Genomic DNA, 23,304 nt, shown 5'->3' with positions numbered 1-23,304 from the left:
CCTCCGGGCGTGACGCAGCCGACCCCGTCGCTTGAAAAACGGGAGAGACTGGACGGGGTCGTCCGCCCGGACATAAGGTCCATGCTCCCCGGGGAGCTGTCCGCCCTTATCGCGGAAAAGTCTGACGTTGCCCGGGAGCTGGCGGAGGCGAGCCGCAACCTTAAGGGCACGGACCTAAAGGGGATCCGCGATGCCTCCGTGGATATCAAGGCGGCAATGCGGGAGTTGGAGCAGGGGTATCCAGGTTGGACCCTCTGCCGACTCCCGCGACCCTGACTCCCAGGCGGATGCCGGGGACGCCGCCCTGCGGATGGAGAACGCGGCGCTCAGGAGGGAGCTTTTGGAGACCCGCGACTCGCTTCGGGCCATCAGGGGAGAGTTGATGGTGATGAAGCGGTTGCGGGACGCTCCCCCCCTGCCGCTAGTCTCCGCCCCCGAGGTCGGCGAGGTCACCGCTACTCCGGCGACGAAGCTGGACCTTATGGCCCAGGTGCGGGCCCTCATGGAGGAGGGCCTCAGATCCCTCCGCGAAGAAATGCGGAGGGAGCTGCGCCGGGTGGCCGGGCATGGTACCCGTGGGGACCCCCGACCGCCGCCGCCGGCACCCTGGCGCCGCCGCGGCCCACCCCTGCGCCTGCTCCGCCGACGCCTGCCCCTGCCTCTGCCCCGGTGACGGGAGGAGGGCAGGGAAGAAGAAGAAGAAGAAGAAGAAGGGGAAGAAGGCTGGGGAGGTTCCCCAGCCTTCGGTCGCCCGCTCGGCCCCGCCCCCTGCGCCTGCACCGGGTACCCCGGCTAAGCCGGGGACCTGGGCGGATGTGGTCGGGAGGCGGGCCATCTCCGCGGCCAAGGCCGCTGCTGAGGCTGCGGCCCACGTAGCGGCAGCCGTCCCGGCTGCCGCCCCGAAGGTAAGGAGGGCCCGCCTCGTCCCCGCCTCGAAGGGCGGAAAATCAGCGGCCAAAGTCAGGGCCCCGCCCCGCTCCGCGGCAGTCACCCTGACTGTCCCGGAGGGGATCGGGGCCTCGTATGAGGAAGCCATTAGGAGGGGCCGCCAGGGCGTCGATTTAGACGCCCTCGGCATCGGGGCCCTCCATTGGAAGAGGGCGGTAACCGGGGGCCTCATTATTGAGGTCCCTGGTGTCGATGGGGGCCCCAAGGCCGATGCCTTGGCCGCCAAGACGGCCGCCGTCCTGGGGGGGATGGACGTAAAGGTGTCCAGGCCCGTAAAGAAGGCGGAATTCCGCCTCACGGGCCTGGAGGTATCGGTCACCCCCCAGGAGGTGACGGAGGCGGTGGCGAAGGCCGGGGGCTGCACCGCCGAGTCCGTCAACGTGGGCGAGCTAAAAGCTCCGCCCAACGGACTCGGCACTGCTTGGGTGCAGTGCCCGGCCGTGGCCGCCCTGGCCATCGAGAAGGCGGGCAGGGTAGGCGTGGGGTGGTCCACCGCCCAGGTGGTGGTGTTGGCGTCACGGCCTCTGCAGTGTTTCCGCTGCCTGGCCTTAGGCCACGTACGGCAGCGGTGGACTGCGCAGGTCGACCGCAGCGGTCATTGCTACCGTCGCTGCTTCAACGCGAAGTCCACCACTTGGGCCAACCCCGGGACCAGCGCCCGAGGCGGAGTCCTGGAAGACTGGGCGGGGGGGATGGAGCTCCGGTTGTTAAACGACTGGTTGGGGACCTCCTGAGGGCCGTGATTATCGGCTCCGACTGGCCTTCGGCCAGGGAGCGCGAGGCAGATGAGGGGGCGGCATGGATCCGGGGCACGTTGCAGATGATCTCTGACGTGGCGATGCCCCGGGCCATTTTCTGGGCGGCGACGCGGAGGCGAGGGTCGCCGAGCTGTACAGGGAGTACAGATCGGCGGCCGTGGCCCTCAAGCGTGCGATTGCCGCTGCTAAGGCCAAGGCCTGGGATGAGCTCCTGCTCACCCTCCGTGAGGATCCGTGGGGACGCCCGTATAAGGCGGTGCTTGGGAAGCTCCGCCCCTGGGCGTCCCCGGTCACGGAGCGGTTGGACCCGGAACTTCTGGGGCGCGTAGTGGATACCCTCTTCCCCCTGAGTGAGGGGGGAGGGAACGCACCCCGGTTCCGACCATGGAATGGTCGGACGAATTCCGGGTCACCGAGTGGGAGCTGTACCGGGCCGTCCGGGAACTCCGATGGGGTTCCGGTGGTATAATGGCCTTAGCTCTGAAGGTCCTCGCCCCGGCGTTCAGGAGCGTCATAGACGCGAGCCTGCGCCGGGGAGTCTTCCCCAAGGAATGGAAAAGGGCGTGCCTGGTTCTCCTCCACAAGGAGGGGAAACCCGCAGAGTCTCCCTCTGCATACCGACCGGGGTGTTGACTCGACGAGGCGGGCAAGCTGTTCGAAAGAATAATTGCCGCCCGCCTCGTTGAGCATCTGTCGCGGGGTGGTCCCGACATGAGCGACACCCAGTTTGGATTCCGGAGGGGGCGCTCGACTATAGACGCCTTGGAGCGTCTGCGCCTCCTCCGGGAAAGGGCTGTCGCTCGGGGCAGGGTGTTGATAGCTGTGTCATTGGACATTTCCGATGCATTCAACACCCTGCCCTGGTCGGAGATAATGGGGGCGCTGGACCATTTCCAAGTGCCCCCTTATCTCCGGGAGGTGGTCGGCGATTACCTCCGCGGCAGAGAGGTGGTTTACACCGGCCGGTATAACACCGTTTACACGAGGGAGACGCACCGCGGTGTTCCACAGGGGTCGGTCCTCGGGCCGCTCCTGTGGAACTTGGCATATGACGCGGTGCTGCGGGTTGTCCTCCCCCGGATACGGGTGTCATCTGCATAGCAGATGGTTTATGCCGAGGGGGAGGACTGGAGGAGAACCAGGCACCTGTGTGAGGCCGCCCTGGACTGCGTGATTGGGCGAATCCGGAGGATGTGGTTGACCGTGGCCGCCACAAAAACCGAGGCGATCTGGATGTACGGATCGTCTCGGCTGTGGCGGCTACCCCGAGGTCAGCACCTCCGGATTCGTGTCGCTGAAGCCTCCGTCGAGATCGGGCCCAGGATGAGGTACCTGGGCCTGGTCATAGACGGCCGCTGGCGATTCGATGGACACTTCGAGCTCCTCGCCCGACTGGAGAGGACGGCAGCCACCTTGGCGGGGCTGCTGCCGAATGTCGGGGGGCCGGATTTGAAAGTACGCCGCCTCTATATGGAGGTGGTGCGGTCTATTGCCCTATATGGGGCCCCCGTATGGCACCGCTCGCTCGGGGCCAGCACGCCCAGCCGCAAACTCCTAGAAAGAGTGCGGCGGCGGCTGGCCCTGCAGGTCATACGGGGGTTCCGCACCATCTCCACCGAGGCGGCGGGACTCCTCGCCGTGATTCCACCCTTCACTGTGGTGGCGGCGGAGCTGGTGAAGTTATACCAGATCGCCCGCTCCTTCCGCCGCCCGCCGGGGGTGGAACTCACGCGCGAGGAGGAGTTGGAGCTCGAGGGCCAGAATCGTCAGGCCCGGACGGAAGCATTTTCGGAGTGGAGGGCGCTATTGACGCCCTCCGATTGTCCGGGCCCTCCTGCCAATATTTTATATATGGTGCACGAGGCGGGGAAGGTTGACCTTCCGCCTCACGCAGGTGCTCTCCGGCCATGGATGCTTCGGAGAGTACCTGCACAGGATGGGGCGGGAGCCGAGTGCACAGTGCTACCACTGCGGCGAAGATGTGGACACGGCGCGGCATACTCTGGAGGAATGCCCAGCTTGGGCCGAGCCGCGCCGCGTCCTGAGAGCCGCGGTGGGCGGGTGGGACCTCGCGCTGCCGGCCGTGGTCGACCACATGGTCGGTGGTGTGGGGTCGTGGAAGGCGGTGGCCTCCTTCTGCGAGGAAGTGATGAAGCAGAAGGAGGCCGCCGAGCGGGCCCGGGAGAGAGAGGAGTATCTGGGCGCGGGGGCGATCCCCGCGCCGACGTGTGCCCCCGGTGGTGGGGGGCGGAGTGGGGTTGGCGCGGGGAGATTCCCAGCGCCCTGTCATGCCCCCACCATTGGAGGCGATGAACTTGGGGGCCCGGGGTGTGAGCTGACCCGGGCCCCCGGGGGGGAGCATAGCTCCCCCCGTGATAGGCCGACACCCCCCGCGTTAGTTTCCCGGTGTGGGGGGGTGTCGGTCCGTCCCTCCCCGATTGGGGAGGGGGATCCGTGGGGGGTTTGGGGAAAGGAAGGGTCGGGGCGTGCCGGATCGCGCCTCCGACGGCCCTTCCTTCCGGTGGCGGCGTCTTCCTGCCTCGGCCGGGGCTGGTTCCTTCGGGATACCGGCTCCGAACGGGGTACGAAGACTCCGGGAGCTGTGGGTGGACCGAGCTGGGGCTCGGGAAACCCAATCCGAAGGCTCCAGGGATAGGGACACCGGGCGGGTCCCTCCGCCCGGGGTCTTATAGCGTAGGCAGTGGGGGAGATTAACCCCTCCCCCGGGGTATGATGATAGCTGGAAGGTGCCCTGTTGAATACTCGCGTGATCCAGGCACCGCCCCTTTAGCTTAGGTGGGCGTGGGTTTTTAGTGGGTAGCCTTTGGGGATTTCCCCCAAGGGCAGTCCCACATAACCCCGACTCCCCCCAGGGAGTCGGGGTATGCGTAAAGCATTTTCCCACGAAAAAAAAAGAAAGAAAGGGTTAGGGTTAGGGTTAGGGTTAGGGAACGTCACGAATCCAACCGCCACGGCGTCCAAACGGTACGAGTTCAATCGGCACGGCGTCCAAACGGCACGAGTCGAATCGGCACGTAGTCCAAAAGGAACCCGTCCAATCGGGACAGTCCAATCGGGACGTGTCCAATCGGTCGGAGTCGAACTGGGCATCACCCTTGTGCAGGTACACTCCGAAGCACCCGTGGCCGGAGAGCACCTGCGTGTTGTGGCGGTTAACCTTGACGCGCTGGCAAGCCTTACACGAGCGAGCCCATCGGAGAGCATCCTTCCCCAGGACAGGCCAGAAGAATTTTTGAGCCATTGTCCGGCTCGTAGTTTTGCCGCTGGAATGCGACAGCCCGTGAATGACGTCAAAGGCCGTACGTCTAAGGGTCGCTGGAATATATGGTCTTATGGTCCCTGTCGAAACTTCACAAAAAATATCTTGGCCGTTCCAGGTCAGCTCTCTGAGGGTGAGAACAAGGTTGTCATGAAGGTGGGAAAAATGCTTGTCCGTAGATTGGGCATCTCTGATGGTGGCACCGTCCAGTAAGATCGGCATGTCAATAGCACAAGTGCGCGACAAAGTTTTCTTCACCCTTGACATAAACGAACTTCATATTAAAATGCAGAATGTAGTCCAGCTGCCTCTGTTGTCTGGGCGATGCCTTGTCAGACCGCTGGAATTCTGCAAAAATGAGGGGTTTGAGCCGAAGATGACGCGTGTGTTCGTCGATAAATCTTGACATCACGAAGAGATCATCCTGGTAGCAGCGCACAAAAGGCATGGAACCGTAGTGGTTCAAAAGCCATGGTTCTGTAGGTTAAAGGGCATGCCCAAGTACGCGAACAAGCCAAAGGGAGTGGTAATGACCGTCTTGGCAATGTCTTTGGTCGCAACCGGAATCTGATGCCTTCTGCAAGTCGATGGTTGAAAAGATCGAACAACCGTGGCACTCCTGGAGGAGGTCTTCGATGATCGGTAAAGGGTAGCGGTCGAGGATGGTGACAGGGTTCAGCCGGCGATAATCTCCTGTGAGACGCCAAGCTCCGGAAGATTTCCTTACCATGTGCAGAGAGCTGGTCCACTGGCTTGATGACGGACGAACGATGCCCCCGTCGAGCCGCAGACCGAATTTTGCCTTGACAGCAGCCAGCCTTTCCCCGGGAAGTTTGCAGGAGCGCTCGAAGACCGCGGGTTCCTCTGTGTGGAGATCTGGTGCTGGACAAACGGGTCCTTAATCCGCGTGGCGGTGCTGTTGAAAACAGTTAAATTGCTGAAGTCAGTGATTAATTTAGATATTATTTCACATAGAACGGGCCCCGGAGAGTTGCCGCTCACCACCAGTGAAACGGTATGGACATAGGCCGGTGCGAAGTCCCCCGTCGACGTAATAGAGGTCAGTGGGTCCAGGATGCGGCGACGCTTAACATCCACTAGAAGACCGTAATGGGCAAGAAGATAAGCCCCGATGATGCCCGATGCAACCCCGGCAATTATGAAAGGCCACTTAATGGACTGGCGGAGACCCAGGTTGAGCTCGATCATTTGGAGGCACAAGGTAGGAATGGAAGTCGAGTTGGCTGCTGATAAGATAAGCCTCTGTGGAGTTAGGGATCTCTTGACAGCTGAACGAAGGACACCACGGAGCCAGAGTCCACAAGGAATCTCATACCGGACTGTCTATCGTGTACATATTTGGAGGCGATTTTCTTTAAAAAAGCTGCCGGCGTCAGCCGTCTGTACCAACGCCGGTTCATCTAGTTTTCCGAATGGCCTATCGATTGTGCCATCGGCTTGAACGAACACGGCTGTTCGCACTTGTTACGCACTTATAAAGCCTATGATAGAAGCAAAATCCTGCGGCGAGGAAGGCGGGGGAACGAGCACGGGCTGGACTGCGGGCTTGATCCTCTGAGCGTCGATAACAATCCCCTCTCGAAGGGACGGAAACCTTGTCCAGTATTTGGCGACTAAGTACGATGATCTGCGTCAGCGATGTGTTAATGGCAGCTGGCGTCGACGTTAATTCGTCTTGCCGAGCAGGTGAAATGGAAGAAGGAAAACCTCGACGCGTAAGGGATGGTGAATGCGGGCGCGCGCGGGATCCCACCGCCGACACAAAAGTACTGGTCGACGAGCCTCCAACAAGTTCGTCCGCAGCGATGGCCAACTCTGAGAAAGATCCTCAAGGGGCGTTGAATATTACCTAGCAGTAAGTCCAACCACTTAACTCGCAGCAGCTCCTCGGATACGCGATCTCCCGCCAGAACTTTCATTAGACGGAGCAGCTGCGATGGTTTCTTATCGGCGAGCTCTAGTTGCGTGAGTAGTCTGTGTAATTGGCGATCCGTGGAGTCTACGAACCGGCGCAGAATGGCCGCCTTAATATTTTCACACTGATATATATACAGGGTGAGTCACCAAACGTTAGCACCTCAAATATCTTTGTTGTTTCTAAAGATACGTAAAATATGGTAAGGACAAAGTTGAATGGTACAATGGGGCTGACACGATGTGTTCAAGACGCGCGCCAAAACAGCAGCCGCCGCGCGTAACATTGGCGAGCGCTGCGTCGCGACCAATTGCGACAACTGACGGCCGCGCATCCGGCCGATCGATCTAATTATTGGCTGACGGACGATCTAGATCTTTCGACAAGGAAGTCGTTTTTTACCAGTTCGTCAGTCAATAAATAGTGCAGCCGCATGGCCGTCTCGCTCTCTTGTATCTAGTACTCTTTCTCGAACATTGTCTCTAATATTCTTTCGCGAACATCGTCTCTGGTATTCGTAAGTGCGGCAAAGCGATTAAGCTACTTGAACTAAAGTAATCTTTATTACGGATTCGGCGTCAAACATTAACTAGTACATTCTAAATTCTACAATTAATTAATTGTTCCATTCGCGTGAACATTTTCTGGTCCTTCGAGTCGGATCCGTGTAAACGTGTCTGCCACCGGTGTCGACCACTTGGAACCCATCGCGCATCCAGTGTCTCAGAACCTCTTCCACCTCGAAATGGAATTCTCTGGCGAAGAGCTGATCCAGAAGCAGATCGAGCTGCGGAGAAAAATCAACCGAATAGCTGAGAACATGAGTAAAATGGGAAAGGCGAACATAACTCAGGCCGTAATAACCACGAGGATGCAAATGATCGACAAGCACTGGAAGGAGTTCGAAGCGAATCACGACCTTCTTACCTTCAAACACAAGGAGGCATTGAAATCTAGTGATTACAGGAAGAATGATATCGCGGATCAGGTCGAGGAAGAATACCTCCAACAGAGAGCGACCCTTCAAGAGCACTACAATCAACTTGAAGGGCAGAAATCAAAAACGCCGATTGCCTCGTCCTCGCTCCTAGAGGAATCGTCGCATCGGGACAACACTCTGTCTCGAATGCAAATTCCTCCGTTTTCGGGACGATACGAAGATTGGCCGTCCTTCAAGGATTTATTCGGGTCGATAATCGGACGAGATGAGCGACTTTCTAACGTCGAACGACTGAACTATCTGAAAGTGAATCTGACGGGAAGCGCATACGCGCTTATCACGGAATTACCGACCACACACGACAATTATCCGCGAGCGTTGAAAATTCTCACAGAGCATTACGAGAAGAAAAGGGTGCTGGATCGCTCGTGTCTCGCCAAGTTCACCGCCTTGAAGAAGCCTCAACGCGGATCCAGCGCTGAGATGGAGAAACTGATGAACTGCGTGGCAACCACAGTCAGTTCGCTCGAAAGTCTCGGTCGCCCAATTCAAAGTTCGGAGGACTTGTTCGTGTACTGTGTTGTCGAGCGACTCGACGATCGAACGCGCTCAAAATGGGAGGAAACGATCACATCCAGCAACGAACCTCCTTCCTACGACACTTTATGGGAGTTTTTGTCACGACGACTTGACCAATTGCAAGCTCTGACGCTGGCCGATGAGAGCGAAACGAAATCGCCGAAGAAAGAGAAAAGTTGTCAGCCAGCATCTCGTTCCGTTCGTGCCAATCATGCCGAGAAGCGCACCACCATACTCAAGTGCGCGTTGTGCAACCAGAATCATTTCGTAATGCGTTGTGAACAATACAGAGCTAAAACCGCGCTCGATCGGAAACCTGCGGTCAATTCCCTCGGTCTGTGTGTGAATTGCCTCGGTAGCCACAAACTAAGTGAGTGCACGTCGAAACGCGGATGCTTCGTGTGCGGGGAGCGCCATCACACTACGCTCTACGAAGCTGCCCGAGCGAACGGCTCACCAGCCGAGAGCAGGACCAATCGACACAGCTCGCTTCCACGTCGAGGACGTACACGGCGATCGACACGCCGTAAGAGCCCGCTTCAGAGAAAGCGTTCGCAGCTGTCCTCTATATCCGCTACAAGGAAGCAGGCGGAAACTACAAAGTTTCTCTGATTTTAGCCAAAACCAAGGTCGCCCCGATCAAGCGGATCTCCCTGCCACGACTTGAACTCTGTGGAGCGCATCTCTTGGCTCGGGCAGCTCATCATGTCACGGAGGTGCTCAAACTTGACGGAGTGCCACTCCCCCTGTGGACCGACTCAACAGTCACGCTCGGCTGGGTTCGAGGACATCCATCAAGGTGGAAAACGTACGTGGCCAACAGAGTCTTCGAGATTCAACGGCTCACTCCTGAGGCTCACTGGCTCACTGGCTCCGGGGGCTAACACCAAAAGCGCTCTTGGAATGCGCAATCTGGTGGAACGGGCCAGAGTATCTGCGAGGTGAAGGACCCCTCCCACCAGCCCGTCAGGACGAGGAACCAGAGGTCAACGAGTGGCCCGAGGAGAGAAGAGTGACAACGGCTCACAAGGGCAAGGTAGAAGAAGATCCGATCCTTGCCAGGTTCTCAAACTACTCTCGACTGCTCAAGGTGACTGCCTGGTGTCGCCGCTGGCTTAAAGCCCTGAAATCCAGCGACAACGCGACGACAATGAGGCAGGGTGACAAGACGAGGGAGCTGCTATCCAAAGGGGAGATAGAAGAGGCCGAGATGCGCTGGATCAAGCTACTGCAGGAGAGAGCCTTCCCAGAAGAACAACGAGCCGCATCGAAAGGACTTCCAGTCCCAAGGCGAAGCAAGCTACTCGCCTTGACCCCATTCCGGGACGAACAAGGTTGCTTGGGGGTAGGAGGGCGAATCAATCACTCCTTACTAGCTTTCGACGAAAAGCATCCTCTAATCCTCCCTCCTGACTCCCGATTCACCACCCTGCTCATCGAGCATGTTCACAGGGAGTCTCTTCACGGCGGAGTCCAAGCCACTCTGGGAGCGCTGCGTCTTCGTTTCGGGTACCAACTGGACGCAACCTAGTTAAAAGAAGCATAAGCCGATGCGTTAAGTGCATTCGATGGAAGGCAGCACCCGCTAACCAAATCATGGCCGACCTACCTCAACAACGAGTGACAGCAGCAAGGCCGTTCCTGCACACCGGTGTCGATTACGCCGGTCCGATCTGGCTTCGCACTGCACCAGGGCGAGGCCATAAAGCATACAAAGGGTTCTTCGTTGTATTTGTCTGTATGACCACAAGGGCAGTCCATCTTGACGCTGTTTCTGATTACAGTGCTGAAGCGTTCTTGGCGACCTTCCGACGTTTCATATCACGACGAGGACTGTGCTCGGACGTCTACAGCGACTGCGGCACGAATTTCCAGGGTGCCGATAACGAGCTACGTCGCCTCTTCGAGGCCCAAGCGGCGAGCTTCCGTGTCCTCCAGGCGGAATTAACCAAGCTAAGGGTTCAGTGGCACTTCAATCCCCCCGCGTCGCCCCACTTCGGGGGCCTGTGGGAAGCAGCGGTGAAGTCCACAAAGCACCACCTTCGGCGAGTCCTGGGGGAGAGCAAGCTGACGTACGAGGAAATGGCCACCTTCCTCAGCCAAGTCGAAGCTTGGCTTAATTCAAGGCCGCTGTCCGCCCTCTCCGACGATCCACAAGATTTGGCAGCACTCACTCCCGGGCACTTCCTGATCGGATCCGCCATCAACGCCTTGCCAGAACCCACTCTGCTGGAACTGAAGCCGTCTCGCTTGTCTCGGTGGCAGCTGCTCGTCCAGATGCGAGATCAATTCTGGCAAAGATGGGTGAGGGAGTATCTTCACGGCCTCCTCACGCGGCCCAAATGGAAGCAGCCTGACGACAGCCATCAAATCGGGAGTCTCTGCTTAATCACAACGGAGAACACGTCTCCATGCCGCTGGCCACTCGCTAGGATCGACGCCGTCCATCCAGGTGCTGACGATGAAATCCGAGTCTGTACGCTGAAGACCGCCACAACAACGTTGGTGAGACCCATCCATAAGCTCGTCCTGCTTCCGGTTAATTGCTCGCCGCTCTAGAGCACCGCCGACGCACAGTCCTCGCGTGATCTGTCGGGGAAACAATTATTGTAATATTCTCGCGAATCGAAAGTCTAACGCGGCAATTCGAAGTTGTAATGTAATCGCGTACTGTAATCGTGTAACCTTACCTGCTCACCGACGCCCGACGCGAAAATGTAAGACGTAGCCACGCGCGTCATTCAAACACTGCGTCACAACACTTATACGAGCGACGTCAACAATCCGATATGTTTTGACAAAAAACATAACCTCACTTCGCGATTCAATCATCGTGTGAACCGTCTCTTGAAACTAGGCCCTCAGCATAGTTCCGCGCGACCTCCTCAACCTCAAAGGGCCGCCACAGGACCGCGGGAGATCCCTTATTGGAGGTCTAGTGGTCGTTTAAAATCTCCGTCATTTGTTTATTCACACGGCAAGGAAGCCCACAAACGGGAGTCATCGCGTTATTTGTATCGCACTCAGTCTTACACTGTAAATCACTGATGTGCCGACCTCGGTCAAAATCAATTCACGCGATTCGGCGTCAAACATTAACTAGTACATTCTAAATTCTACAATTAATTAATTGTTCCATTCGCGTGAACACGATGCAAAAAAATTTTGTTTTTATGTCATTTTTTGGAAATATCAAGGTCACCTTGACTTTTTTAAATGGAACCACCCTTTTTTAAACACCTACAATGATAGTCCCTTTCATTAGGAATTCAGTGACTATAATTAGTCCAAGGTCATTCAAGGTCAAGGACAGAAAAAACGTATAAAACTAAAATATGGGAGCAGAATACCTGTATTTTATAAATGTTCGAAATGATGGCCGTCTGCGTCGATACATTGTTGTAAACGAGCTCTGAAGAAATGTTGAACTCTGATAAGCATCTGATTAAGCATTTCCACAATGAAATGTGAATATAACTCGTATTTTTATAATCTTTTGTAATGATTGGCACCCAAAAAGACAAAAAAAAATGTATTTAATTAAGCATAGTAAGCAAAGACATACTTGAGTGGTACCAACGTCGACTACGCATAGCGACGGCCCTGGCGAGTCGCGAAAAGGCTGCAATGGCCGTCTGGCGCGAACGCGTCGCGCACACGCTGTCAATTAACATTTTCTGATCCTTCTCGTACATTAAGGGAACCAAATACTTTTCGTGAATGGTTTCTTTACCAGAAATGTCTGTAGAATGCATTCCTGTATAGTAAATTCCTGCTAGATAAAGGATTTTTCACATAAATACAAAAATAGAGCGTACAAAGTACCCGCGTCGGCACATTTTCAAACTTTAACAACCATTTACAACTATTAGGAAGTACATAAAAATATAATTGACTATATGAATATGTAGAGGAGAGTCCCCTCTATCTCTTGACTCAAATTTGAACTTTCTCGCGTATTTAGTTTTTGCGTAACACGTCGTTTCGTATCAAAATCGGGCATTTTTACAAAAACCAAAATTTTTCGAAAACGTTGCGTGATGGAGCAATTCTACTTTCAGATTCGGTTTTAGGATGACAAAGTGTATAAGAGTCACCCAACAGGTATTGCAAAACTCGAAAAAAGTTTAATTTTGTTGGACAGTGTAATATTACTCAATATCCTTTGGAATATTGCTGGAGACGTTTTCAAACCGAAGGGTAAACAGGTTCATTGAAAATGAGCCTCTCGTGTGACAAAACCTGTTTTTTTCAGTCTTCAATTCTTAAGGGTATTGACCAAAATGCTGAGTTGATATCTAGTTTTGAGAAAAACTTACAGTTTCGTGTTTTGACCAAAACATCGTCTATCCGTGGAAACGGTTGTGGTTCAGGCATTATTATTTTATTGAGATCTCTGAAATCTATACATAATCGGCATTTTTTTCTTCGTCTTTCTTGAAGGCCAGTGTGACCGGTGCTGCGAACGGACTATATGATTCTTCGATTAGTGTTTTTTTGGAAAAGTTTTGCAATCTGCTGTTCAATTTCTCTTTTATCTGCTATAGTGCATCTATACGGTCTCTTGCTGCAGTATTTATCTGTATTTGCAAGTCAATTCTTGCTTCATAGTCCTTCACTGTTCCAACAGCAAACTTATCTTTTGCAAATATCGTTGAATATTCGTTTATCAGATTTTCTATTTTAATTTGCATTTTTCACTTAAATCATTTGTTGTGGCTTCAAAATTATTTATTTCAATATCTTCATTGAAATTTATTTTTAAATCAAATTTTTGATTCTCATTTGCATGTGAGATATTTATTTTATCTGTTGTAACCATACAGGTTACATATCGACACATCTCATATATCGAACGTCGATGTCGACCCCACCATAACACTCCGTGACGTAACTGCGAGTCCTGATGAAGAAAAGGACCGCGAGATGTCGTGACACTTGTCGCAATGCGCACGCATCGATCCCCACTCGATACCGGTCGAAGGAGATCAATGCGTGCCGCAGATAGATCACTCTACGACTGGAAGCGGGTCTAATAACACGCGTTCGCTAAGTATCCGTTCGGCGAAACACGGTACGCGATCGAGGGGTCAAACCGACCCGATAGAACAGACAAACCGGCTGTTCTATCCTCGACGTGTAAGCGCCTCAAACTGAGGAGTCACCGGCGCAAACTGCGCCGTGGCACTGCCGACGATTAAGACGCGGTTTGTGTTCTGTGGCCGCGATCGCGGAGTTGTCACAGATTATTTGGAATTGGTAAATCGTACGTCGTAATCGTGGTACCGAGTGGACACTTCGTCATCGTAAATTTCGTGATTCTCGTTCGAAATGCCCATAACTGCTCCGGTAGGATTCGCACGATCGTGATCATTCTGCCGCTATCAACAAGGAATACGTTCGGAGGCCACGTATCGTGCTGAAGAGCATAGTCCTTGGTAGCGTGGCGTGACCGACGGCTTGGTGTGCGTCTCTATCCATACCACTCATACGAGTATTCGGACGAGTGCATGGATGGTCTGACAAGTCCACAATCGTGCAGTGCGTAGTTCTAATACGGATTGTTCGAACGAACTCACAATTTCCCTTCGGGTCGAATCGATACGACCGAACGCTGCACGATCACTGATATTCTGCCGCTACCTTTACGGAGATTGCTCGGAGGCCACGTATCGTGCTGAAGAGTAAACTTCTTGCTCGCGTGGAGTGCCAGGGGTTTTTAGTGTGTGTCTCCACTTAGGCCATTTGTACGACAATTCGGCCAGATACTTGGGTGGTCTGACAGGTTCGCCTTCGATCGGTTACGAGGTCGAAACGAGTCGTTCAACCGTCACTGCGTCGGGCACACGGGTCGGTTTAGAGCGAGCGGACTGTGCACGATCCTTGTTATTCTGCCGCTAACTATACGGAGATTGCTCGGAGGCCACGTATCGTGCTGAAGAGTAAACTTCTTGGTTGCGTGGAGTGCCAGGGATTTTTAGTGTGTGTCTCCAACCGGACTACTCGTACGCATTTGCGGCCGGGTGCACGGTTTGTTAGACAGGTCACGAATTCGCATATCGCGAGGCGCGATCCACATTCAAATCGTTAAAATCGTTCATTGAAAAACAAGGTGTAGAGACAAAGCGAGCGAACTGCGTGCGTCGTAACACGGTATACACTGCGTGTTTACGTGTTACGAGAATTCGGTGCGGATTACCGATACGCGGTATTCAGCGCGTCATCATAAAGGAATTTATTGCCCTGTACGTCGGGAAAGATCACGGACCGTCCTGTAAACAAATAGCTTGTTTCCGAGCATATCGGAGAAATCGCTCTTCGAAAAGTATAAATAGTTCTTCCAAGAATATACTGCCCTTTTACCAGAAATTTGTCTACAAGCTTTATTTGTCTCGTCCAAACCTCGCCGCTTTCCAGTGCCTGGAGGCACGAATCCATCTCCTTCGCGAATTGACACGCGTAGGGAATTGGGGGTAGTAACCGGCCCCCGTGTCATAGTATAGATAGCCCTTGAGTCGTCGAGACAGGGATAAAATCGAATTAACGCAGTCGAGTAAGGAATGAACGGTTACACAGTCATCAATTCGAGCATCTCCCGTAATGTAATAAAGTTTATTTTACTACCATATTTGACCTTTTTTTCGTGGGGAAAATGCTTTTCGCATACCCAGGCTTCCTGGGGAGATCCGGGGTTATATGGGACGACCCCTGGGGAAGATCCCCAAAAGGCTACCCACTAAAAAACCCACACCCACCTAAGCTAAAGGGGGAGGTGCCTGGATCAAGCGAGTACTCAACAGGACACCTCCCAGCTATCATCATACTCCGGGGGAGGAGGTTAGCCCCCCCCCATTGCCTACACTATAAGACCCCGGGCGTAAGGACCTCCCCGGTGGCCCCATCCCTGGAGCAATCGGATTGGGCTTCCCAAGCCCCAGCTCGGTCCACCCACAGCTCCCGGAGTCTTCGTGCCCCGCTCGGGGCCGGTGTCCCGTCGGAGGCGCGATCCGGCACGCCCCGACCCTTCCTACCCCACCCCCCACAGATCCCCCTACCCTGTTGGGGAGGGACGGACCGATACCCCCATACCGGGAAAATAACCTGGGGGGTGTCGACCTATCACGGGGGGAGCATAGCTGCCCCCGGGGGACTGGGTCAGCTCGCACACCGGGCCCCCAAATCCACCGCCCCCATTGGCGGGGGCGCATCAGGGCGCGGGGAGTCTCCCCACGCCGACCCCACTCCGCCCCCCACTGCCGGGTCCCTCGCCCGGGCCCGCTCGGCGGCCTCCTTCTGCAACATAACGCCCTCGCAGAAGGAGGCCACAGCCCCATCTTGTGCAGGTACTCTCCGAAGCAATCGTGGCCGGAGAGCACCTGCGTGAGGCGGAAGGTCAACCTTCCCCGTCTCTTGCACCATATATCGAATATGGGCAGGAGGGCCCGGACAATCGAACGCGCGGAGGACGCCAAAAGCACCCCCCACTCCGCGAACATGTCCATCCGGGCATTCTCCTCCTCCTCGCGCGTGAGGTCTACCCCCGGCGAGCGGCGGAAGGAGCGGGCGATGTGGTATAGCTTTGCCCGCTCCGCCGCCACCACGTGGAAGGGCGGAACCACGGCGAGGAGTCCCGCCGCCTCGACGGAGATGGTGTGGTAACCCCGTATGGCCCGCAGAGCCAGCCGGCGCTCGCACTCTTTCCAAGAGTGCTTGACTGCGCCGGCCGGCCGCGAACGAGCGGTGCCATACGGGTGCCCCATACAGGGCAATCGACCACACCACCTCGATATAGTGGCGGCTGACTTTCAAATGAGGCCCCCCCATATTGGGCAGCAGCCGCGCCAAGACGGCCGCCGTCGTCTCTAGTCGGGGGGCGAGGACCTTATTTGACCTTGCATTACCTTCAATGATAACTCGCTGAATTCGTCTCAACACTGGCTATCACATCGTGATAAAAAAATGGGGTGTCCCACCTGGACTCCGACCGATTGGACTGTCCCGATTGGACGGGTTCCTTTTGGACTCCATGCCGATCCGACTCGTGCCGTTTGGACGCCGTAGCGGTTGGATTCATGGCGTTTGGACGCCGTAAATTTTATAATCATTGCTTTTCGAAGTCTACATATGGTGATATTATATTGTGAAATATATGGTTAAACATGATTTGGAATCTGTTAAATTTGGATCTGAATTCTTATTTTTGTGGTTAGGGTTTGGCCTCCTTCTGGGCTCGGCCAGGAGTGTGTGGGTGCGGGGACGACCCCCGCGTTGACGTGTGCCCCCCAGGAGGGGGCTGGCGAGGGCTGGGAGGGCGCGGGGGTATCCCGGGAGTGGGGGACGGCGGCGTCGCGACACCCCGGGGCCTCAACGGCCTGCGCTAGGGTTCGTGCCTAGATACTCCTTGTGTCCGGTGCTCCTGTTAACACTCCGCGCACCGGACAGAGTGGGAGGGTCGCCGTTCTCGCACTCCGTAAACGGAGGGTTGGCGGGGAGCGGGCTATGCGCAACGGGAGCGGCACTCGCCGCGGTCACCGTTGGACCCGTTGGAGGAGAGAGAGGGAGAAGGCGCAGTCTCGAGGTTGGAGCGTGCTGGCCGTTCATGTATTCCACTAATAGACTCGTGTGGCTCGTCACCCGGACTGACTTTCCCCGTTCCCGGTGGCGGTACTTATCCCCGTGGCCGATCATCTTTACTCGCGAGAGCGGCCCGTCGCGGCGTTGGCCCTCTCGCGGTCGCGGTCCGTACTGGCGCGGCACGCCTACGGTGTGATCGGCCACGGCGGTCTCCGTCGGTGCGCGGCCAGGGGAAGGCTCGCGTCGAGGGTAGAATCGTTACAACAATACACAAAGTTTTAATTCGTGGGTGTGACATTATTAATCATTTTGATGTCCGAATGGAACTTCTGTCTGAGGAGGCTTTAGAGGCGAGACACAAAGAAATCAGAAAATATCGTCCGAATTATACGTGAAAAACCAGTAGACAGAACACGAATACCGACTTATTCAGTTATCTTTTAATCACATCCGATCCGCTTATTTCAACACATCGAGATTGACAACAAAAAGCAAATCTTGCAATTTTACTGAAATTGATCAGTTCTTAATAAGAAATGAGCAATATCACGAGAGTCAATGATTTTGGATCGCAACCAAAATACTGAGAATGACTCGGATAGTGAATAGCGTTTTGTTAAGTTCATTAATTTTATTTACTAGTATTATAATTTGTTTAAGTTTATTCTTGTTAATTTTACATATGGTTCATTTATTATAAATTTTGTACTAAACTTGTTAGTTTTTAAAAATAAATTTGTTAATTTTTAATAATACATTTTTTTTCTAAAAATTTTTATTTTTTTGTTAAAATTATGAACTATATTGGTAAATATAATTGTCTGTAAAAAATTTCCTGTATATATACATTGCGACGAAACGGCGTTTTTCGCGTTCCTTCGCGAACTCGCGATCGTGGCGTAACCGCGAGCCAATCCGCGATCAGACCCTAACGTGAACCAATCCGCGAGCGACCGAGCGCGATCCAATCCGCGAGCACCGACACCGGCCTCGCGCCTCGCGAAGCGAGTCTCTCGTTGTGGTCCGCGCTCGGCTATATAGACCCGGCCGAAACGAGCAAACCTCGGAGTTGGCTTCATTCCGTCGCGATCCGTGCTACAGTGCGGACGCTCGTACTGTCGCCTCTCTTGTGCTCACTACTCAGTGCTCACGCCATTTTGGCTCGGACTTCGCCACGTTTTTCGCGAATTATTCGCATTTCTCTCAGTGCGGAAGAGTCTTCCTACAGTGACAGTGTGTTCGATTATCAAACTGCTGTCTCCTGCCTGGAATCTACTGTTCGTATACTCTACAGCAACATCATCGACCCAGCTACAATTTTGTGGAATACTACGTGAGTGAGCCTCTCTCCGGGACTTGGCTCTCGGAAGGTTTTTCACTGGAAATTTCTGAACGCATTGGAGACTCGCACGTTTCGAGCTTGCCAAAATCTAAATATCCTGCTTTACTTTACCCATCTCACTGTAAGTCAATCCAATTACAATCTTTAGTATCTCCGTTTTCATCTGTTGTTTTAGACTTCTGGGGGATTTCAGTATTGAAATCTTACCGGTCAGTCTAAGATAAATACGATAGCTAACGATCGACGAAACTCTTGGTGATCAGGCGGGACGGGTTTGAATCACGTAAGAACTGTCGGTTGTAGTGTCAATAGACGAACTGATCGATCAGCAGGTCGCGTCGATCCGCCGCGTCCGCCCCCCCGCCGCACCCGCGAGGCTCGAGCTTCTCGATCCACCCATGGCGTTCGCGGGGAGCGAGAGGCGCGGTGCGGGGACAGCAGCGCGCCGAGGCCGATCGATAGATCGATGTTGTTGTTTATTTTTCGTGTTTCGCATGCATCGTGCATTGTTATAAAGTTGTACGTTGTAAAACTTGTTATAATGAGATGAGGAATTATGTACAATGGAAGTGTAATGAAATATATCTCTAACATGCCGCCCGCCTCGGCGTGATGGGTTCACGCCGAAATTATCCCGGTGGTAAACGGCGAGGCATCGGTGTTGCATGTCGTTCACGGAGGCGTCGTGGTGGGGGGGGGGGGGGGTCTGATCTAGTCCGTCGCGGCGTGAATGAAGCGTAGTTAGTTGTAGTACGCCGCCCGCCATGACAACAGTGACTAGATCGATTGTACGCCGTGGAAGCGTGGTTACGACGTTCCGTGTCCATCGGATTCTTCGTGTACAGGCAGTGGGACCACCTTGGTGACGGCCCTACTGAAGGTGCGGGAGCCTGATCGTAGGGTCACCACGCGTACGAGGCCGTCGCTTCCCGGGATAGCCTCCACAACACGGGCTAACGGCCAGCGGGTCGGCGGCGTGAGGTCGTCCTTTACCAGCACGAGCGTGCCGACGCGTATATTCTCCCGTCGATGTTGCCATTTCGTGAGTTGTTGAAGGTTGTTGACGTACTCCCGGCTCCACCTACGCCACAAGTGATTGTGAATATTAGTGATTTGACGCCACCGTGAACCGAGGCTACGTGGGACGTCAGTGATCGGTGCTTCGGGAGGGGCGTGAATGGGTTCCCCACAAGAAAGTGACCCGGGGTGAGGGGAGCGCAGTCCTGCGGATCCTCGGGCAGCGGCGTCAACGGTCTGGAGTTCAAGCACGCCTCGATACGACTCAACAGCGTAGCCATCTCCTCGTCAGTGAGTGTGGCTTCTCCAATGACTCGTTTCATGTGCGATTTCATGCTCTTAACCGCGGCTTCCCACAGGCCTCCCATGTGCGGCGAGTACGGTGGTATGAACGTCCACTCGGTTCCGTCATTCGCTAGTTCCTCGGCCACCGAAGAATAGAACTGCGAAGCGGCGTGGAACATTTGCCGCAGGGTGGTGTCCGCGCCCTTGAAGGTCGTTGCATTGTCGCTGTAGAGGTGCTGACAGCGACCGCGTCGGGCAGTGAATCTGTGGAAGGCAGACAAAAACGCGGATGAGGTTAGATCGGTGACGGCATCTAAGTGCACGGCCTTGGTGGCCAGGCACACAAATACGACGACATAACCCTTCTGACTATTGTGCCCTCTGCCCTTAGCGGTCCTGAGGGGGATCGGCCCGGCGTAGTCGACTCCCGTGTGCAGGAACGGCTTCGACGGTTGCACCCTGGTGGTCGGAAAATTTCCCATTTGTTGAAGGCCGGTAGTCGCTCGCAACCTTGTGCAGGTGACGCACTCTCGAATGAGGCGCTTCACTCGAGGTCGACGTCGTGGAATCCAAAACGCTCGCTGAATCCAGGACATGGTGGCATTCACTCCGCCATGGAGGGTCCTTAGATGGGCGTCTCGGATCACCAGCGTGGACAGATGCGATGTACGGTCCAGGATGGCTGGATGACGGCGTGGTTCCGGCAGTCCGGAGTCTCCCAGTTGATCGAGCTCAACCCTGAAGACTGCCCAGCGGTGATCGAGTGATGGACTAACGGGCTCGTCCCAGGTCGAATTATCACGGGTGCCAGCCATCCCAACGGATCGAATAGGCGAGCTATTTCGGACAGAATCGTCCGTTTCGTTCAGGGGGGCGCCGCGGAGAAGATTGGCAGCCGGAGCCCTCGCACGGCCAGGGAGTCGTTTCGCGTGTCCCACTGGAGTCCCAGTGCGCCGTGGATATCCTCGTCCTGAATCGTCTTCAGGTCCGAGTCCGTTGAGCCGAGCTCGGGGATCGAGGTGGCCCATTTGTCCAACGGAAAACCGGCTGACTCGAGGATGCCGGTCAGCTGAAGATGACGTACTTCCCGCGCCTGCTGGAGGTTGTCCGCGCCGCAGAGGATGTCGTCCACGTAGCAGTTACGACGGAGGGCCTGGGCGCCCAAAGGGAATCGACCTTCCTCGTCCGTCGCCAGCTGTTGCAACACCCTGTGCGCTAAGTACGGGGCGGGAGCGGGTCCATACGTCACCGTGGTCAGCCTGAACATCTTGACGATGTCTGTCGAGAAGGCCACCCTGAAGAGGCGCCAGCGAGTGATTATCGCCCAGGGGTCGCTCTGCAGCTTTGGCCCCGCCAGCAGCTCGTCGTTGAGGGAGCGGCCTGCGATTGACGCACCTGAAGCGTTGAAGACGACGCGGATCTTCTTCTTCCCGGCGGTCATCTTCCAGACCGCATGATGCGGTATATAATACCCCTGGTCTCGTTCCTGGAGGGGGGCTCGTGCGACGGCCATGTGTCCAAGTCGACGGTACTCCTGCATGAAGGTCACGTAGTGTTCCCTCAACTGCTGGTCCCGTTCTCGTCTTGTCTCAGCGCTGAGGAGTCTCCGGAGTGCGGCCACTCTCGACTTACCCGTGGGTGGTCGTCCCTCCCCCCTGAAAGGTAACCTGACAACATACCGTCCCGAATTATCCCGAAACGTCGTGTCGTTGAACAGGTTCTCGCATTTCAGGTCTTCTGGAGACAGCAACTGCGCCGATGGCACGTCTTCGATCTCCCAGAACCGGTGGAGATCTGCGAGCGGATCCTCGCAACTCACATGATGGATCCGGGCGCTCCTGGTTGGGGCAGGATTTTCTCCAGCGGGGCCGATCAGTGTCCATCCGAACGGCGTTCGCACGGCGACCGGCGTTCCGGCCGGTCCGACCCTTCTCTCTAGGAATAGGAGTCCGCACACGTCGGCTCCGAGAAGCACATCCACGCGTGCCGGATCTGCGAAGTCCGGATCAGCAAGTGGCAAACCTCGGATGTGTGGCCATTCCTGTTGCACCACGCGCTTCGACGGCGTGGGAGCGGTAAGGGATTTGGTCACCAAAGCCTCCAGATCCACCTGAAACTCTGAGTCGCACGGGGAACACAATCTTACCCGTACCTCTGAGCGAGCAGTCCCGACGTTGGTGCCCTGATACCCTGTTAATAACACTCGCACCGCCTGTCTCCGCAATCGCAGCGATTGAGCAGCCCACTCGCTCAGGAACGACGACTCCGAGCCTGAGTCCAGCAGCGCTCGCACCAGGAGAGTCCTTCCATCTGGAGCCTCCAACTTGACCCGTGCCGTTGTCAGGAGGATTCCCTGATGCGTCTTCACCGCGTGGATGGCTGCTGTGGCGGAAGTGTCCAGGCTGTTCCTGTCCTTGGCGGCACAGGCATCATGAAGCGTCGTGTGATGCCGCTGACCGCAAACCCAGCACCGAAATGTGGAGGTGCACTGAGGGAGTCGGTGTCCAGGCGCGAGGAACGAGAGACAGAGACCCTGGCTGTCGACGAATTCCCGGCGTTTCGTAGCAGACGACTCTTGAAATCGTCTGCACGATCCGAGTGCATGGTTTCCGGTGCAGAGCGGGCACTGACGGCCGCTCTTTCCCTTCGGCTTCGATTCCTCGACCTTGACGGCCATCAGATGGCGGGTGGAGGAGCCGCGACGTCCTGACGAATCATCCGTCCTCTGAGTCTTGGGAACCTCTACGCTCCTCATGGACTTGAAGGAGTGAGCGCGGTTCTCCAAGAAGGCCTCCAGAGACTCAAAACGTGGGACGGCAGTGGGATCGTCGAGGGAAACCTCCCACGCGAGCCTGGTTGCGTCGTCCAACTTCTCCGTCATCAGGAAGACGAGCCATTCGTCCCACGCCTCGACGGGTTTTCCAAGGGCCTGGAAGGATTTCTGAGTCTGCCGAAAATCGTCGATGAGACGCTTGAACAAGAACTCAAGAAATCAAGCGCCGCATATGTGTCGCCGAGAGAATTCGCGCGTTGCCGAATCGTTTCTCAAGAGAAGTCCAAGCCCCGTCATAATTGCTCTCCGTCACGGGCGTCATGGCGAGCATCTTGGCGGCATCTCCAGTGAGGCACGACTTAAGGTACTGTAATTTTCGTACCTTCGGAAGGCGGGTTGAATCGTGGACCAGCGCCTTAAACTGATCTCGAAAACTTTCCCAGGGTGCAGGCATCAAAGACGCGATCCAGGAGTCGATGCTCAGCGCCTGTTGATCGTACTCGTTCTCAATGGTGGAGAAGAGGTCAGAAGCACGGTACTCATCCTTTTCGTCGACCATTGAACAAATTCGGCGATGCTGGACGGTGAAGGTCTTCCAGTATTCGTCGAGTCGAGCCCGCCTACGCTGCAGCAACGCGAGCGTGATATTGTCCTTTCCAACTTTGTTCAAGTTGTTAAGAAACCGAGAGATAAGACCTCCCAATTCCCTCTGGTCGGCAAGGAGACCTTTCGAATCGTTCTAAATGGTTTATCGAAGCAGATTGTCAGTCCTTTTCAAAACGGAACGTTACGATTAAAACGTAAACAGGCACACAGGACGAAAACGTTGTTCTTGACGGTTACGAAGCTGAGGTCACCAGCACCTGTTTGTG

General features: G+C 55.3%; 3 protein-coding genes across 3 annotated transcripts; 1 reads left to right on the top strand and 2 right to left on the bottom strand.

Annotated features, from left to right (window-relative positions):
- Positions 1–10,037: 10,037 nt before the first annotated feature.
- On the top strand, positions 10,038–11,000 carry LOC143363234 (uncharacterized). Its single transcript, XM_076803842.1, has 2 exons — positions 10,038–10,135; positions 10,226–11,000. Exons 1-2 carry the CDS (start codon positions 10,038–10,040, stop codon positions 10,998–11,000), a joined length of 873 nt encoding a protein of 290 aa, XP_076659957.1.
- An 8,164-nt stretch (positions 11,001–19,164) lies between these two features.
- On the bottom strand, positions 19,165–20,474 carry LOC143363233 (uncharacterized). Its single transcript, XM_076803840.1, has 2 exons — positions 19,504–20,474; positions 19,165–19,438 (listed from the first exon to the last, which is right to left on the bottom strand). Exons 1-2 carry the CDS (start codon positions 20,472–20,474, stop codon positions 19,165–19,167), a joined length of 1,245 nt encoding a protein of 414 aa, XP_076659955.1.
- Positions 20,475–20,524: 50 nt separating this feature from the next.
- LOC143363232 (uncharacterized) lies at positions 20,525–22,991 on the bottom strand. The gene is made up of 2 exons (XM_076803839.1): positions 22,815–22,991; positions 20,525–22,630 (listed from the first exon to the last, which is right to left on the bottom strand). Exons 1-2 carry the CDS (start codon positions 22,989–22,991, stop codon positions 20,525–20,527), a joined length of 2,283 nt encoding a protein of 760 aa, XP_076659954.1.
- Between the last annotated feature and the right edge of the window lie 313 nt (positions 22,992–23,304).

This window comes from Halictus rubicundus, unplaced genomic scaffold (assembly GCF_050948215.1).
Source record: "Halictus rubicundus isolate RS-2024b unplaced genomic scaffold, iyHalRubi1_principal scaffold0028, whole genome shotgun sequence".
Lineage (NCBI taxonomy): Eukaryota > Metazoa > Arthropoda > Insecta > Hymenoptera > Halictidae > Halictus > Halictus rubicundus.
Note: the sequence above shows the minus strand (reverse complement) of the source record. Positions and strands in the feature narration are given on the sequence as shown.

What these genes read in the sequence shown, in the direction of transcription:
- LOC143363234 (XM_076803842.1), top strand. Translation starts at nt 10,038, where the DNA reads ATGGCCGACCTACCTCAACAACGAGTGACAGCAGCAAGGCCGTTCCTG. An exon ending in TGGCTTCGCACTGCACCAGG is followed by an intron (nt 10,136 to 10,225) that starts GCGAGGCCATAA and finishes TTCTGATTACAG; the next exon opens with TGCTGAAGCGTTCTTGGCGA.
- LOC143363233 (XM_076803840.1), bottom strand. Translation starts at nt 20,474, where the DNA reads ATGGCTGGCACCCGTGATAATTCGACCTGGGACGAGCCCGTTAGTCCA. An exon ending in CCGAAGCACCGATCACTGAC is followed by an intron (nt 19,439 to 19,503) that starts GTCCCACGTAGC and finishes CTTGTGGCGTAG; the next exon opens with GTGGAGCCGGGAGTACGTCA.
- LOC143363232 (XM_076803839.1), bottom strand. Translation starts at nt 22,991, where the DNA reads ATGGTCGACGAAAAGGATGAGTACCGTGCTTCTGACCTCTTCTCCACC. An exon ending in ATTCAACCCGCCTTCCGAAG is followed by an intron (nt 22,631 to 22,814) that starts GTACGAAAATTA and finishes TTCTTGTTCAAG; the next exon opens with CGTCTCATCGACGATTTTCG.